General features: G+C 43.5%; 1 protein-coding gene across 1 annotated transcript; it reads left to right on the top strand.

Annotated features, from left to right (window-relative positions):
* The first annotated feature begins 57 nt into the window (after positions 1-57).
* On the top strand, positions 58-11,135 carry LOC135558438 (UAP56-interacting factor-like). Its single transcript, XM_064992238.1, is given in 10 exon segments — positions 58-259; positions 758-895; positions 1,544-1,716; positions 1,960-2,123; positions 2,872-2,941; positions 3,071-3,123; positions 3,316-3,390; positions 6,048-6,186; positions 10,956-11,001; positions 11,004-11,135. Coding segments are annotated over 10 exon segments (969 nt in total). The 5' UTR covers positions 58-186; the 3' UTR covers positions 11,042-11,135.
* Positions 11,136-16,196: the final 5,061 nt, after the last annotated feature.

Here is a 16,196-nt window from a genome sequence, read left to right as displayed (position 1 = left end):
GACCAAATAGCACTATTCTTTAACGAAATAGCACATTTAGTGTTTGTGGCTGTTGTATCTAGTGACAACCGTTTAGACGGGGGGATATTTGACGTCACTAGATAACTAGGCTGGCTAGCTAGCGTGCTAATTTTTGTGAATTTTATCCAGAATATTTTCCTGTGTGGAGCTACAGATTTCCACAGTATGAGCAACGTTGTTTTTTCGGCTACACGGGGGATCAGCTCCGGCGGACCTGATAAGGTCGACATGTCTTTAGGTAAGGCCGCTCGCGACACCGTTGGATGTGGGTGGGTCACCGGCAGCTCGAGTTTGGTTGTTGTAGCTTGCTAAATGTTCGCATATGAGAGATCATAATATACATCGTTATATAGCTAATTATATGCATTTTTTTTAGATACATTACACTGTATATTTAAAACGACTTACATACTACTCTGGGCAACTTTGTTTGCTAACCGCTAGTTAGCTGCGTTCATTCAATGCGACCAAGCCAATTTGCCACTACTACTCAGTTGACGAACTGCTAGCTAACGTTAATTGTTATGCAGGTCTATTGGCCCATCCAAATGTCAGCGAGAATGATTAATGTAGTTAGTTAACTAGAATGTACAAATTCAGCCAAGACTTCCAAGAGCCAGACAAACTTTAATTCATAAGCATGGCATACATAACGTTAGATTGACTGAAAGAGCTCATTGACTGAAAGAGCTCACTGACAAGTAAACGTACTGTTTTGTTCATCTGACTGTCCTAGATGATATAATTCGTTTGAACAAGAAAGAGCAACAAGCAAGAAGACCGGGCCCGGGGAATCGCAGGCCACTACAGAAGGGGAAGGTCTTTGTCCAAGGGAAGCCAGTTGGAGCGAGGGCCAGGGGACAGACTCAAAGACGTGTGTACAGTAGTTTTGTTTGTGGTGCTCATCACTGCAACTAGTTCTCCATTGTTGACCATAAACTAGGTGGTTCGAGCCCTGAATGCTGATTTGGTTGACAGTCGTGGTATCTCAGATCATATACCACGAGTATGACAAAATATTTATTTTTACTTCTCCAATTACTAAGGGGTGTATCCAGGCACTCAGCTTTGCGTCATGTGTAAGAGCCCTTAGCCACATTGGCTATATACCACACCCCCTTGGATGGCAGGTAGCCTAGTGGTTAGAGCGTTGGGCCAGTAACCGAAAGGTTGCGAGATCGATTTGAATCCCCGAGCCCGCCAGGCCATGTTTCTCTTCCACAGGGGCCTCAAGGTACACTCTATTGGCCCATAGGTGTCTCTGACCGTATGTAGACTTCTACTCCTGAACAAAGCAGTTAACCCATTGTTCCTAGGACATGATTGTAAATAAGAATTTGTTCTTAACTGACTTGCCTAGTTAAATAAAGGTTAAATATACATATATACATTTTAAATATTGCTTAAATAACTTAATATAATAATGCCTGGGATATTTGAAATGCCAGTGAACTAGTTAGACCTTCCAATACATCACATCAATTGAATTCTCCACATGAATAAGAAGCCGTGTCATTTCCAGGAGGTGGTGTACCAAGAGGTGCGATAACGAGAGCGGGTTTTGGAAGAGGCCGAAAGATTCCCCCTCCAGTTGGTCGCCGCTGGGGTCAAGGGGTTATCACTGGACTGGCAGCCCGGAAGACTGCAGCACTACAGAAAGGCATCAGTCCGCTCAACCGACCTGCTATCAACCGGGTACTAAGGGCTCATACATCTGGGACATTTCAATTAGGGAACACTGTAGCAAAACGTGCATCAGAACCAAAATGAGCATCCCTTATTGGACAAGTTAAGATAATACCTCGCTGTTTCGAACTGTTTTCCTCCGTTTCATGCCTAGTTAACATGACCCTTATTGGGATCAAAGAGGAGAGAGTTAGTTTCCAAAGAAGACTGTGCTCCTCTGTTCACCATCTCTATTTACATTTTCTCTCTCAGAAGTTACAGCGCTTCAACAACCGATCACGGCCCTTCAACAACCAATCACGGCCTTTTATCCAACCAGCCCAATACAGACAGGTGCAAGGCCAAAGGAGGCGCTACAGACAGACAGACGTACAGAGACGCCTCGACTCGACAAGACCCTTTCAGCAGCGGAGACGGTGAGGAAATAACATTTGCAGCATTACTCCTGGATGACTCCCCTCCATGGAATATCACTGTCACACCATCAGCCGGTCCCAGACCTCTATCTACCCTTTCTTCCCTTTGACCATAACCGTTCAATGGTTGCAGACCTGTATGTATTAAAGGGCAAATCAGCCGTTGAAACAATAACAAAAGTGTTCTCCCTGCTACTTTTATTAATGAACAGCTGAGGGATTTGGGGTGAAGAAATGTAACCATTCTAAAATGCATACAGCTATGGGATGCAAGGACTTGACCATCCATTATATCAAAAGTATAGTTTTAACCATGTGTTGAAGCTATATGGTGTTTGTTTACATTTACTTTGTTAGCAAACATTGGAGTAAAACAAGTTTATATTTTGGGTTCTGATGGGGTACGACTGTTGAACTAAACTCATGAGGCCTTTAAAAGTTATATTCAAGAATCGATGGGTACATATAAGTCCAAAAAGGGATGTAGCAACTGCAGATTTCCTCATTAAGTAATGTGGGGGAAGCGCCATATACACTGATTATACCTATATAGGCCTATAAGATCTGCAAATATCGAAGGGTTAACATCAAAGCAAAGTGGTAGGGAACAAATTGGCCCTGGCTCTGTTTAACGCTGAGAATCACTGAAGCGTTGTTCCAAGTGCTCTCCAATGACATTGCACAAACAAAGGACATCATGGAACATTTCCATCTCCATCCAACCATCTATTTGGTCTTCTCCTTGTAGGCCCTTGCCCCCTGTCCAAACCCAGAGAGAAGCCCGCCAGGCCACGTTTCTCTCCCGCAGGGTTCTCAAGGTACAATCTATTGGCCTGAAGGTGTCTCTGACCGTATGTAGACTTTTAAAAATGTATTGGACACAGTGCATGGAAAGTCCTGTCTTTGTCTCACCTGTACATTTTTCCATACTGTTGGTTCACGCCCAGGTCCCGAAGCCGTCTTTAACCTCTATATCCCCTGCCCCAGTTAGAACCCGCCAGTGAGTATTTGACGTGTGTGTGTGTGTGTGTGTGTGTGTGTGTGGATGGGTGTGAGACTGTCGCCTCTTGACAGACGGCATTCCACTCTATAATATAGTGCACCCTCATCATTCCTGAAGACGACACATCAAACCTTTGCTCGTCATTATCCACAAGTCGTCTAACCATATGTGTGTCTGTCTGTCCACCAGGTGGCGCACGTCAACAACCAGCAGTGGGATCCTGACTGTTTCCATCGACAACCCCACTGCCATGACACAGTCTGAGTGAGTCACATTATGAAGCCACACATACCACTATAGGAGCAGAGACTGACTAAATACATAGGGCCAGTAGTTACCATACCAAAGAACCTCATATTAACTAAGGGCCAGTAGTTTTTCCTAGTCTGTTCAAGTGGTACGAGGGTGGCAGGTAGTTAAGAGCTTTGTGCCATTAACCGAAAGGTCACTGGTCCGAATCCCCATGTTGGCTAGGTGAAGAATCTCTGTGCCCTTGAGTATTGCCCTAAGCCCTAATTGTTCCTGAAAGTTGCTCTGGGTAAGAGCATCTGCTAAATGACAAAAAAAATGTAAATACTCCTGGCCCTATGTATACAGTGGCGACCAAATATATTGGCACCCTTGGACTTTTCTTACATCATTCGTTACTTCTTCTAAAATAATTGAATAAGTCAGTTCTGCAAATTTCTGCCCTGCTCGTGCTGCCCCGGTCAACTGTAAGTGCTGTTGTCAGATCAAATCTTCTTCGTCACATAATCGTGATTGACAGCTGTAATTCTGGGGGTAGCGAAATGCTTGTGAAGTGGACACATCTAGGAGCAACAACGGCTCAGCCGCGAAGTGGTAGGCCACACTAGCTCACAGAACGGGACCGCCGAGTGCTGAAGCTCGTAAAAAATTGTCTGTCCCACCGAGTTCCAAACTGCCTCTGAAAGCAACGTCAGCACAAGAATTGTTTGTCGGGAGCTTCATGAAATGGGTTTCCGTGGCTGAGCAGCATGCGCAATGCCAAGCAATGGCTGGAGTGATGTAAAGCTGCTGCCATTGGACTCTGGAGCAGTGGAAACGCGTTCTCCTGTGTGATGAATCACACTTCACCATCTGGCAGTCCGACGGACAAATCTGGGTTTGGCGGATGCCAGGAGAACACTACCTGCCCCAATGCATATAATTAAATGTAATCTTTATTTAACTAAGCAAGTCAGTTAAGAACAAATTCTTATTCACAATGATGGCCTACACCGGCCAAACCCGGACGATGCTGGGCCATTTGTGCACAGACCTATGGGACTCCCAATCACGGCCGGTTGTGAGAGCCTGGAATCGAACCAGGGTGTCTGTATTAGCGCCTCAAGCGCTGAGGCGCAGTGCCTTAGACCGCTGCACCACTTGGGAGCTCCCTGTAAAGCTTGGTGGAGGTGGAGTAATGGTCTGGGATTGTTTTTCATGGTTTGAGCTTGGAACATTTGTTCCAGTGGCTGAATGGAAGCAAGTCCCCGCAGCAATGTTCCAACATCTAGTGGAAAGCCTTCCCAGAAGAATGGAGGCTGTTATTGCAGCAAAGGGGGGACAAACACTATAATACCCATTATTTTGGAATTAGATGTTTGACAAACAGGTGCCCACATACTTTGTCATGTAGTGTAACAAACTGTTCTTATAGCAATCAATGAGCTTGCTGCACCTTTCGACTGGCAATGTGGCCCACTTTGTCAGGAAACTGCAAGAATTCTTTAATGTTTCAGGGATGCCCTCCTACTACTTTTTTCAGATCTCACCATAGGCTTTGGATGTGATTCAGGTCTGGATTCTTCCCTGGCCACTCCAGGACAGTCCAGCTTTTCTTCTTGAACCATTCCAGGGTGCTTTTGATGTGTGTTTGGGGTTGTTGTCCTGCTGGAAGTTCCACAACCTTCAACAGACACAGTTTTTGGACAGTGGGTTGAACATTGCACTCTAAACACCTTGATAATCTGCTGATTTCATGATGTCTTGCACACATTCAAGGCCCCCAATACCAGAGGCAGCAAAGAAACTCCACGGCATTATCAAACCTCCCCATGTTTGATTGTAGGCAGGGTGTTCTTTTCTTTGAATATTTAAGTTGGTCGTCAGTAAACACAGTGCTGATCTGTATTGCCAATGTACAATAATTTTGTTTCATTGGTCTACAGAACATTTCTCCCAGGATTAAAGCTTGATAGGTGGGTCTTTGAGAAGTTCAATCAGGCTTTCTTGTGTCTTTCAGTAGTGAGGTCTTCCTATGTTTACCAACAACCAAATTAAGCAGGTTGCTTTGCTGCTTCTGGTACTTGGGGCCTTGAATGTGTGCAAGACATCATGAAATCAGCAGATTATCAAGGTGTTTTGGAGTGCAATGTTCAACCCACTGTCTAAAATCTGTGTCTGTCTGAAGGTTGTGGAACTTCCAACAGTTAAACAATCCCAAACAAATGTTAAAAGCACCCTGGAATGGTTCAAGAAGAAATGCTGGACTGTTCTGGAGTGGCCAGTGAAGAGTTCCAATCGGAATCACATCCATAACCTATGGCAAGAGCTGACAACTGCCGTTGGTGGAGGGCACTCCTCAAACATTGAAGAATTAGAGCAGTTTGTTGCTTCAAAGTTAGCCAAATTTCCAGTAGAATGGTGTTACAAGCTCATTAATGGCTACAAGAAGCGTTTGTCTGCAGTTCTTGTCCAAAGCCTGTGCCACCAAGTACTAGTTCCGGGGTGCCAATAATTGTCCATTCATCTTTTATTTTCTCAAATCTAAACTTACATTTACAAAAATATAATTGTTTCTGCAATGTAGTTTTAGAATAAATAGGAAATTATTTAAGAAATGTGCATGGGTGCCATTGTATTTTTTGGGAACTGTCCATAACCACTCGCCATATTTTTTTCTTCTGTTCTCCCAGGCCTCCCTGTGCTTGGTCCCTGCACCCCTCGGCCCCCACCAGCTCTGCCCCAGTCAAGATGAAGGTGGAAGTGGAGAAGAAAACGGAACCACCTAAAGGAGTCCCCTTGCAGTTTGACATCAACAGTGTGGGGAAACCGGTGAGAATAAGATATAATTGGGCAATCGTACACAAAGGCTACATTTACAAAGGCAGCCCAATTCTGATGTTTTGGCACATTTTTGGCAAAAGAGCTAATCTGATTAGGTAAAATATCAGAATTAGGCTGCCTGTGTAAACACACCCCAAGTTGTTTCAGATCATGTCCTCGTGAGCCTTAATGTACAAAACATTAGGAACAGCTGCTCTTTCCACGAGACTGACCAGGTGAAAGCTATGATCCCTTATTGATTTTTATTTCACCTTTATTTAACCAGGTAGGCAAGTTGAGAACAAGTTCGCATTTACAATTGCGACCTGGCCAAGATAAAGCAAAGCAGTTCGACACATACAACGACACAGAGATAACATGGAGTAAAACAAACATACAGTCAATAATACAGTATAAACAAGTCTATATACAATGTGAGCAAATGAGGTGAGATAAGGGAGGTAAAGGCCATGGTGGCAAAGTAAATACAATATAGCAAGTAAAACACTGGAATGGTAGATTTGCAATGGAAGAATGTGAAAAGTAGAAATAAAAATGGGGTGCAAAGGAGCAAAATAAATAAATTAAATACAGTAGGGAAAGAGGTAGTTGTTTGGGCTAAATTATAGGTGGGCTATGTACAGGTGCAGTAATCTGTGAGCTGCTCTGACAGTTGGTGCTTAAAGCTAGAGAGGGAGATAAGTGTTTCCAGTTTCAGAGATTTTTGTAGTTCGTTCCAGTCATTGGCAGCAGAGAACTGGAAGGAGAGGCGGCCAAAGAAAGAATTGGTTTTGGGGGTGACTAGAGAGATATACCTGCTGGAGCGTGTGCTACAGGTGGGAGATGCTATGGTGACCAGCGAGCTGAGATAAGGGGGGACTTTACCTAGCAGGGTCTTGTAGATGACATGGAGCCAGTGGGTTTGGCGACGAGTATGAAGCGAGGGCCAGCCAACGAGAGCGTACAGGTCGCAATGGTGGGTAGTATATGGGGCTTTGGTGACAAAACGGATTGCACTGTGATAGACTGCATCCAATTTGTTGAGTAGGGTATTGGAGGCTATTTTGTAAATGACGTCGCCAAAGTCGAGGATTGGTAGGATAGTCAGTTTTACAAGGGTATGTTTGGCAGCATGAGTGAAGGATGCTTTGTTGCGAAATAGGAAGCCAATTCTAGATTTAACTTTGGATTGGAGATGTTTTGATATGGGTTTGGAAGGAGAGTTTACAGTCTAACCAGACACCTAAGTATTTGTAGTTGTCCACGTATTCTAAGTCATGCCGTCCAGAGTAGTGATGTTGGACAGGCGGGTGGGTGCAGGCAGCGATCGGTTGAAGAGCATGCATTTAGTTTTACTTGTATTTAAGAGCAATTGGAGGCCACGGAAGGAGAGTTGTATGGCATTGAAGCTTGCCTGGAGGGTTGTTAACACAGTGTCCAAAGAAGGGCCAGAAGTATACAGAATGGTGTCGTCTGCGTAGAGGTGGATCAGAGACTCACCAGCAGCAAGAGCGACCTCATTGATGTATACAGAGAAGAGAGTCGGTCCAAGAATTGAACCCTGTGGCACCCCCATAGAGACTGCCAGAGGTCCAGACAGCAGACCCTCCGATTTGACACACTGAACTCTATCAGAGAAGTAGTTGGTGAACCAAGCGAGGCAATCATTTGAGAAACCAAGGCTGTCGAGTCTGCCGTTGAGGATGTGGTGATTGACAGAGTCGAAAGCCTTGGCCAGATCAATGAATACGGCTGCACAATAATGTTTCTTATCGATGGCGGTTAAGATATCGTTTAGGACCTTGAGCGTGGCTGAGGTGCACCCATGACCAGCTCTGAAACCAGATTGCATAGCAGAGAAGGTATGGTGAGATTCGAAATGGTCGGTAATCTGTTTGTTGACTTGGCTTTCGAAGACCTTAGAAAGGCATGGTAGGATAGATATAGGTCTGTAGCAGTTTGGGTCAAGAGTGTCCCCCCCTTTGAAGAGGGGATGACCGCAGCTGCTTTCCAAACTTTGGGAATCTCAGACATGAAGGAAAGGTTGAACAGGCTAGTAATAGGGGTGGCAACAATTTTGGCAGATCATTTTAGAAAGAAAGGGTCCAGACTGTCTAGCCCGGTTGATTTGTAGGGGTCCAGATTTTGCAGCTCATTCAGAACATCAGCTGAACGGATTTGGGAGAAGGAGAAATGGGGAAGGCTTGGGCGAGTTGCTGTGGGGGGTGCAGTGCTGTTGACCGGGGTAGGAGTAGCCAGGTGGAAAGCATGGCCAGTCGTAGAAAAATGCTTATTGAAATTCTCAATTATAGTGGATTTATCAGTGGTGACAGTGTTTCCTATCCTCAGTGCAGTGGGCAGCTGGGAGGAGGTGTTCTTATTCTCCATGGACTTTACAGTGTCCCAGAACCTTTTTGAGTTAGTGTTGAAGGAAGCAAATTTCTGCTTGAAAAAGCTAGCCTTGGCTTTTCTAACTGCCTGTGTATAATGGTTTCTAGCTTCCCTGAACAGCTGCATATCACGGGGGCTGTTCGATGCTAATGCAGAACGCCATAGGATGTTTTTGTGTTGGTTAAGGGCAGTCAGGTCTGGGGAGAACCAAGGGCTATATCTGTTCCTGCTTCTAAATTTCTTGAATGGGGCATGTTTATTTAAGATGGTTAGGAAGGCATTTAAAAAAAATATCCAGGCATCCTCTACTGACGGGATGAGATCAATATCCTTCCAGGATACCCTGGCCAGGTCGATTAGAAAGGCCTGCTCGCTGAAGTGTTTCAGGGAGCGTTTTACAGTGATGAGTGGAGGTTGTTTGACTCCTGACCCATTACAGATGCAGGCAATGAGGCAGTGATCGCTGAGATCTTGGTTGAAGACAGCAGAGGAGTATTTAGAGGGCAAGTTGGTTAGGATGATATCTATGAGGGTGCCCGTGTTTAAGGCTTTGAGGAGGTACCTGGTGGGTCCATTGATAATTTGTGTGAGATTGAGGGCATCAAGTTTAGATTGTAGGATGGCTGGGGTGTTAAGCATGTTCCAGTTTAGGTCGCCTAGCAGCACGAGCTCTGAAGATAGATGGGGGGCAATCAGTTCACATATGGTGTCCAGAGCACACCTGGGGGCAGAGGGTGGTCTATAGCAGGCGGCAACGGTGAGAGACTTGTTTTTAGAGAGGTGGATTTTTAAAAGTAGAAGTTCAAATTGTTTGGGTACAGACCTGGATAATAGGACAGAACTCTGCAGGCTATCTTTGCAGTAGATTGCAACACCGCCCCCTTTGGCAGTTCTATCTTGTCTGAAAATGTTGTAGTTTGGAATTAAAATTTCAGAATTTTTGGTGGTCTTCCTAAGCCAGGATTCAGACACAGCTAGAACATCCGGGTTGGCAGAGTGTGCTAAAGCAGTGAATAGAACAAACTTAGGGAGGAGGCTTCTAATGTTAACATGCATGAAACCAAGGCTATTACGGTTACAGAAGTCGTCAAAGGAGAGCGCCTGGGGAATAGGAGTGGAGCTAGGCACTGCAGGGCCTGGATTCACCTCTACATCGCCAGAGGAACAGAGGAGGAGTAGAATAAGGGTGCGGCTAAAAGCAATAAGAATTGGTTGTCTAGAACGTCTGGAACAGAGAGTAAAAGGAGGTTTCTGGGGGCGATAAAATAGCATCAAGGTATAATGTACAGACAAAGGTATGGAAGGATGTGAATACAGTGGAGGTAAACCTAGGTATTGAGTGATGAAGAGAGAGATATTGTCTCTAGAAACATCATTGAAACCAGGAGATGTCATTGCATGTGTGGGTGGTGGAACTAATAGGTTGGATAAGGTATAGTGAGCAGGACTAGAGGCTCTACAGTGAAATAAGCCAATAAGCACTAACCAGAACAGCAATGGACAAGGCATATTGACATTAAGGAGAGGCATGCTTAGTCGAGTGATCAAAAGGGTCCGGTGAGTGGAGAGGTTGGTTGGGGGTCACGGCGATTTAGACAGCTAGCCAGGCCATCGGTAGCAAGCTAGCATAGGATGGAGGTCTGTTATTAGGCACCTCTTGCGTTCCGTCAGTAGATTAGTGGGGTTCCGTGTGGTAGAGGGGATTAATCCAAATCACACAACAACAACAAAAATAAAAACAAAAACAATAGATATAGTTATAGAGGCCCAAGAAGAAAAAATAAATAAATAAATAAATGGTGATATTGTCTCCCTGATTCAGTCAGTTTGTCTCCATTTTGTTTCTAGTGAACTGGACCCAGTTATACTGTATGTACACACCATTATATGCAAATGTATTATATGTGCACAAGTCAGACTTCTCTATTCTCTCACACGGCAAGTGGTACCGGAGCGCCAAGGCTAGGTCCAAGAGGCTTCTAAACTGCTTCTACCCCCAATCCATAAGACTCCTGAACAGCTAATCAAATGGCTACCCAGACTATTTGCATTTTTTTTGCTGTATTTTCTTAAAACTGCATTGTTGGATAAGGGCTGTACGTAACCATTTCACTGTAAGTCTACACCTGAAAGTATTCGGCGCATGTGACAAATAACATTTGATATATATTTTTATTCTGGTCTCTGACCATTGCTAGTTATAATTAAAAAATAGTTTTTCAAAAGTATTATTTATAGGTATTACTGCACTGCTGAAGCTAGAAACCCCAAGCATTTCGCTGCACCTACAATAACATCCATGTACACGACTAAAACATTTTGATTTTGTGTGAAGCGAATTGAATGTTTTTCTGACAAGCTTTCTCTCCCAACTGTTGTCACATCAGACTGCGATGACTTTGAATGAGCGATTCAGCATCCTGAAAGACGAGCGCGGACCAGCAAAGGCAGCCGATTCATCACTGTGGGTTAAGACAATGACGCAAAGGAGAAGGGGGATCCCCAAAACCTTTGTGTCCCAGACAGACACACACACAGACACTGATCCCCACCTATCTGATGATATAGAAGCGTTTTAAAAGGACCCTGAGCTGATCGTAAGCTCATCCTCCTGAGTGATTTTCCTTATGGAGCAGACTTGGGGTAGAAAGAGAATGACGCATTCTCAGTAGGATGAGCCTAGTATGCTGATATTTGTTGCTTACTTGCATTCATTTTTATGAAAACAGTAGGCATACGTTCTAAATTGTATGCCGTTCGTGTAAATATTAGGCAAACCAGATTTGGACACCACCTTTTTGATGTAAAATAAATATGGTAGAATGTTTTTTATATGTATAGATATGGGATACTGTTCTATAGGAAATGTTATACTTTAAAATGTTTTTATACTAACTACAAAGTCATTTTGTTGAATAAATCCCTAATTAACGTACGAAAAGGCTTTTTTTATAATTATTTCTGCGTAATCACGGTAAGCCTGCAGCGCATATCCAGTGTTAAATATAGAAAATAGATTAATTAGGGAAAAAAATGTAAGAGGTCTATCTTGTCCGTACCTGCACAGATGCAGTTGCTCTAGGATAGTCACCTGATGTTTGCTTCCCAATTTATTATTTTAGGAGCGCAGTAGCCTAAGCCTGCAAAAGTTTGGTAGGTATCAAAGAGAGAGGGGGAATTGGTAGGCTCCCAGCCATATTATTGTTCTTCTGTAGCAATTGTTGATTTTTTTCTTTGACCTTGCATGCAACAGAAATGACAAAAATATAAGACCGTCATGAAGAGTGATCAGATGAATTGTAAAGTCCTTCTTTGCCATGCAAATTAACTGAATTCCCCCGAAAAACATTTCCACTGCATTTCAGCCCTGCCACAAAAGGACCAGCTGGTGTCATGTCAGTGATTCTGTCATTACACAGGTGTGAGTGTTAACGAGGACAAGGCTGAAGATCATTGTCATGCTGCTTGAGTTTGAATAACAGACTGGAAGCTTCAAAAGGAGGGTGGTGCTTGGAATCATTGTTCTTCCTCTGTCAACCATGGTTATTTGCAAGGAAACACGTGCCGTTATCTTTGCTTTACGCAAAAAAGGCTTCACAGGCAAGGATTTTGCTGCCAGTAAGTTTGCACCTAAATCAACCATTTATAGGATCATCAAGAACTTCAAGGAGAGCGGTTCAATCGTTGTGAAGAAGGCTTCAGGGCGCCGAAGAAAGTCCAGCAAAGTCCACCGTCTCCTAAAGTTGATTCAGCTGCGGGATCGGGGCACGACCAGTACAGAGCTTGCTCAGGAATGGCAGCAGGCAGGTGTGAGTGCATCTGCACGCACAGTGAGGTGAAGACTTTTGGAGGATGGCCTGGTGTCAAGAAGGGCAGCAAAGAAGCCACTTCTCTCCAGGAAAAACATCAGGGACAGACTGATATTCTGCAAAAGGTACAGGGATTGGACTGCTGAGGACTGGGGTAAAGTCATTTTCTCTAATGAATCCCCTTTCCGATTGTTTGGGGCATCCAGGAAAAAAGCTTGTCCAGAGAAGACAAGGTGAGCGCTACCATCAGTCCTGTGTCATGCCAACAGTAAAGCATCCTGAGACCATTCATGTGTGGGTTTGATTCTCAGCTAAGGGAGTGGGCTCACTTACAATTTTGCCTAAGAACACAGCCATGAATAAAGAATGATACCAACACATCCTCCGAGAGCAACTTCTCCCAACCATCCAGGAAACTCCCCAGACCTTAATCCCATTGAGAACTTGGTGGTCAATCTTGGACACTGTGTTTACAACCCTCCAGACGAGCTTCAATGCCATACAACTCTCCTTCCGTGGCCTCCAACTGCTCTTAAATAAAAGTAAAACTAAATGCATGCTCTTCAACCGATCGCTGCCTGCACCCTCCCGCCCGTCCAGCATCACTACTCTGGACGGTTCTGACTTAGAATATGTGGACAACTACAAATACCTAGGTGTCTGGTTAGACTGTAAACTCTCCTTCCAGACTCAAATCAAACATCTCCCATCCAAAGTTAAATCTAGAATTGGCTTCCTATTTCGCAACAAAGCATCCTTCACTCATGCTGCCAAACATACCCTCGTAAAACTGACCATCCTACTGCTCCTCGACTTCGGTGATGTCATTTACGAAATAGCCTCCAATACCCTACTCAATAAATTGGATGCAGTCGATCACAGTGCCATCCGTTTTGTCACCAAAGCCCCATATACTACTCACCACTGCGACCTGTACGCTCTTGTTGGCTGGCCCTCGCTTCATACTCGTCGCCAAACCCGCTGGCTCCAGGTCATCTACAAGACCCTGCTAGGTAAAGTCCCCCCTTATCTCAGCTTGCTGGTCACCATAGCAGCACCCACCCGTAGCACACGCTCCAGCAGGTATCTCTCTGGTCACCCCCAAAACCAATTCTTACTTTGGCCGCCTCTCCTTCCAGTTCTCTGCTGCCAATGACTGGAACGAACTACACAAATCTCTGAAACTGGAAACACTTATCTCCCTCACTAGCTTTAAGCACCAGCTGTCAGAGCAGTTCACAGATTACTGCACCTGTACATAGCCCACCTATAATTTAGCCCAAACAACTACCTCTTCCCCTACTGTATTTATTTATTTTGCTCCTTTGCACCCCATTATTTCTATTTTGCACATTCTTCCACTGCAAATCTGCCATTCTAGTGTTTTACTTCCTATATTGTATTTACTTTACCACCATTACCTTTGTCTTTACCTCCCTTATCTCACCTCATTTGCTCACATTGTATATAGACTTGTTTTTCTACTGTATTATTGACTGTATGTTTGTTTTACTCCATGTGTAACTCTGTGTTGTATGTGTCGAACTGCTTTGCTTCATCTTGGGCAGGTCGCAATTGTAAATGAGAATTTGTTCTCAACTTGCCTACCTGGTTAAATAAAGGTGAAATAAAATAATAAAAAATCCTCGAGGCGGGTGGACAAACAAAAACCCACAGCTTCTGACAAGCTCCAAGCATTGATTATGCAAGAATAGTCTGCCATCAGTCAGGATGTGGCCCAGAAGTTAATTGACAGCATCCCAGGGCAGATTGCAGAGGTCTTGAAAAAGAAGGGTCAACACTGCAAATATTGACTCTTTGCATCAACTTCCTGTAATTGTCAATAAACGCCTTTGACACTTATAATTACACTTCAGTATTCCATAGTAACATCTGTCAAAAATATCTAAAGATACTGAAGCAGCAAACTCTGGAAATTACAATTTGTGTCATTCTCAACTTTTGGCCACGACTATACATACCGTAGTATTTTATTTGGCCTTTACGGTACACTTTCACAAATCCTGTGAAATAGAGTTGTGAGGAGTCTACCGTGTCCGGAAGTGACTCCACCATTCATTTTCTGGATTCAATTTCACTCAAAAATAATTTAAAGCTTTGTTTTACTATTGACAGTTACAGATGATTTCGGGATTGTATATCGATGGCTCTCCTTAAATATGTCATCTGATGTATTCGTTTGTTTCTTAATTGTTTAATCAAACTTTTCGGTGCATGTAAACTACACTTCCCTGAATTAGCATAGTGCCCATGTGCGCCCAACTATAACCCTTTCCGAGCTTGTTTTCCCTCGCTAAACTATGCTAGTTTTCGTCATTGCGAAACTTCAATACTAAACCTCAACTTCAAAACGCGATTGCTAGTTATACAATCATGTAACTAAGAAATTTGCTGGAAATAGACTTGTGTTGTTTTGTTGAATAGTCACGACGAGTTCGAGCAATCCGTCTTGTCGTAACGATATCCTTGACTCTCATTGTTACTTAACGCAATATCGGTGCCATGGTGGCCTTATGGTAGCCTAGACTGATTTGCTCTGCTAGTTTTATTGAAATGTATCAAGTGTTTAAATGTGCATTGTTTTTGATTAACCTTTTTTGTTTGGGGGTAGCTAAATAAAAGTATTGATATTTTTTTTACCTCAACGTGGAAATTGGACAATATATTCCAGCTGATTTGTTTTCTTCTGATTACCAACATTGAGAATTTACAAACGCTCAACACCCGTTGAATATAGCGGTTGTCAGTAAACATCGGCAAAAAAATGTTATTGCTGCCAGCAACAGTCACCAACGCTCTGGATAACATAAACAGCTTTACCAGCTCTGATAGGGCAAGTAAAATGGTCAGTGAGGTGTTCTCTCATTTAAGTCTGGAAGTAGCTGGCAAGCGAACTAACTTTAGACAGTTAGCTTGGGTGCTCTACTGCCATTGTGAGGTCAAAGTTTGGATCAACTATACTCCTCGCCCAGATGCAACATGCAAAGTGTTGGTTTCATGAGCTAAAATAAAATCCCAGAAATGTTCTATACACAAACTGCACAAATGTATTTAAATCCTTGTTAGTGAGCATTTCTCCTTTGCCAAGATAATTCATCCACTTGACAGGTGTGGGATATCAAGAAGCTGATTCAACAGCATGATCATTACATAGGTGCACCTTGTGCTGGGGATAAAATGCCACCAAAATGTGCAATTGTGTCACACAACATGTCTCAAGTTGAGGGAGTGTGCAATTGAAATGCTGAATGCAGGAATGTCCACGAGAGCTGTTGGCCAGATAATTGAATGTTAATTTCTCCCCCTGACAGCTGATGAAACCAAGGAGTATTTGTCTAATAAAGCCCCTTTGTGAGAAAAATAATAATTCAGATTGGCTTGGCTCCCAAGAGTGGGCCTATGCCCCTGCCCAGTCATGTGAAATCCATAAATTAGGGCCTAAAGGATTTATTAAATTGACTGATTACCTTATATGAATGAACTAACACAGTAATATTGTTGCATATATATTTTTGTTCAGAATAAATGAATGGTGGATACTCATCTTTTATTCAGGGGGATTCCTTCATCTTTAAGAGGATAAAACAAACCCTTAGTAAAGGAGCTCAACTTGAATCCCACAAGAAAAGCTTAAACATTGACTTTGGCAGTAGGAAATCCATTCATAAGACAGAACTGTTCAACTCCATCTTCAGGGCAGATTATACAGCAAGTGAGAAAAACAAAATGCATATGTTCTGCCTCTCACTCAGGCCACTTTCAGAGTGGCACTGTTTAATGGCAGTCTCTGACAAACAC

Source organism: Oncorhynchus masou, chromosome 17, assembly GCF_036934945.1.
Source record: "Oncorhynchus masou masou isolate Uvic2021 chromosome 17, UVic_Omas_1.1, whole genome shotgun sequence".
NCBI lineage: Eukaryota > Metazoa > Chordata > Actinopteri > Salmoniformes > Salmonidae > Oncorhynchus > Oncorhynchus masou.
The sequence above is the reverse complement of the archived record's forward strand: the minus strand, read 5'-3'. Positions and strand labels throughout refer to the sequence as shown.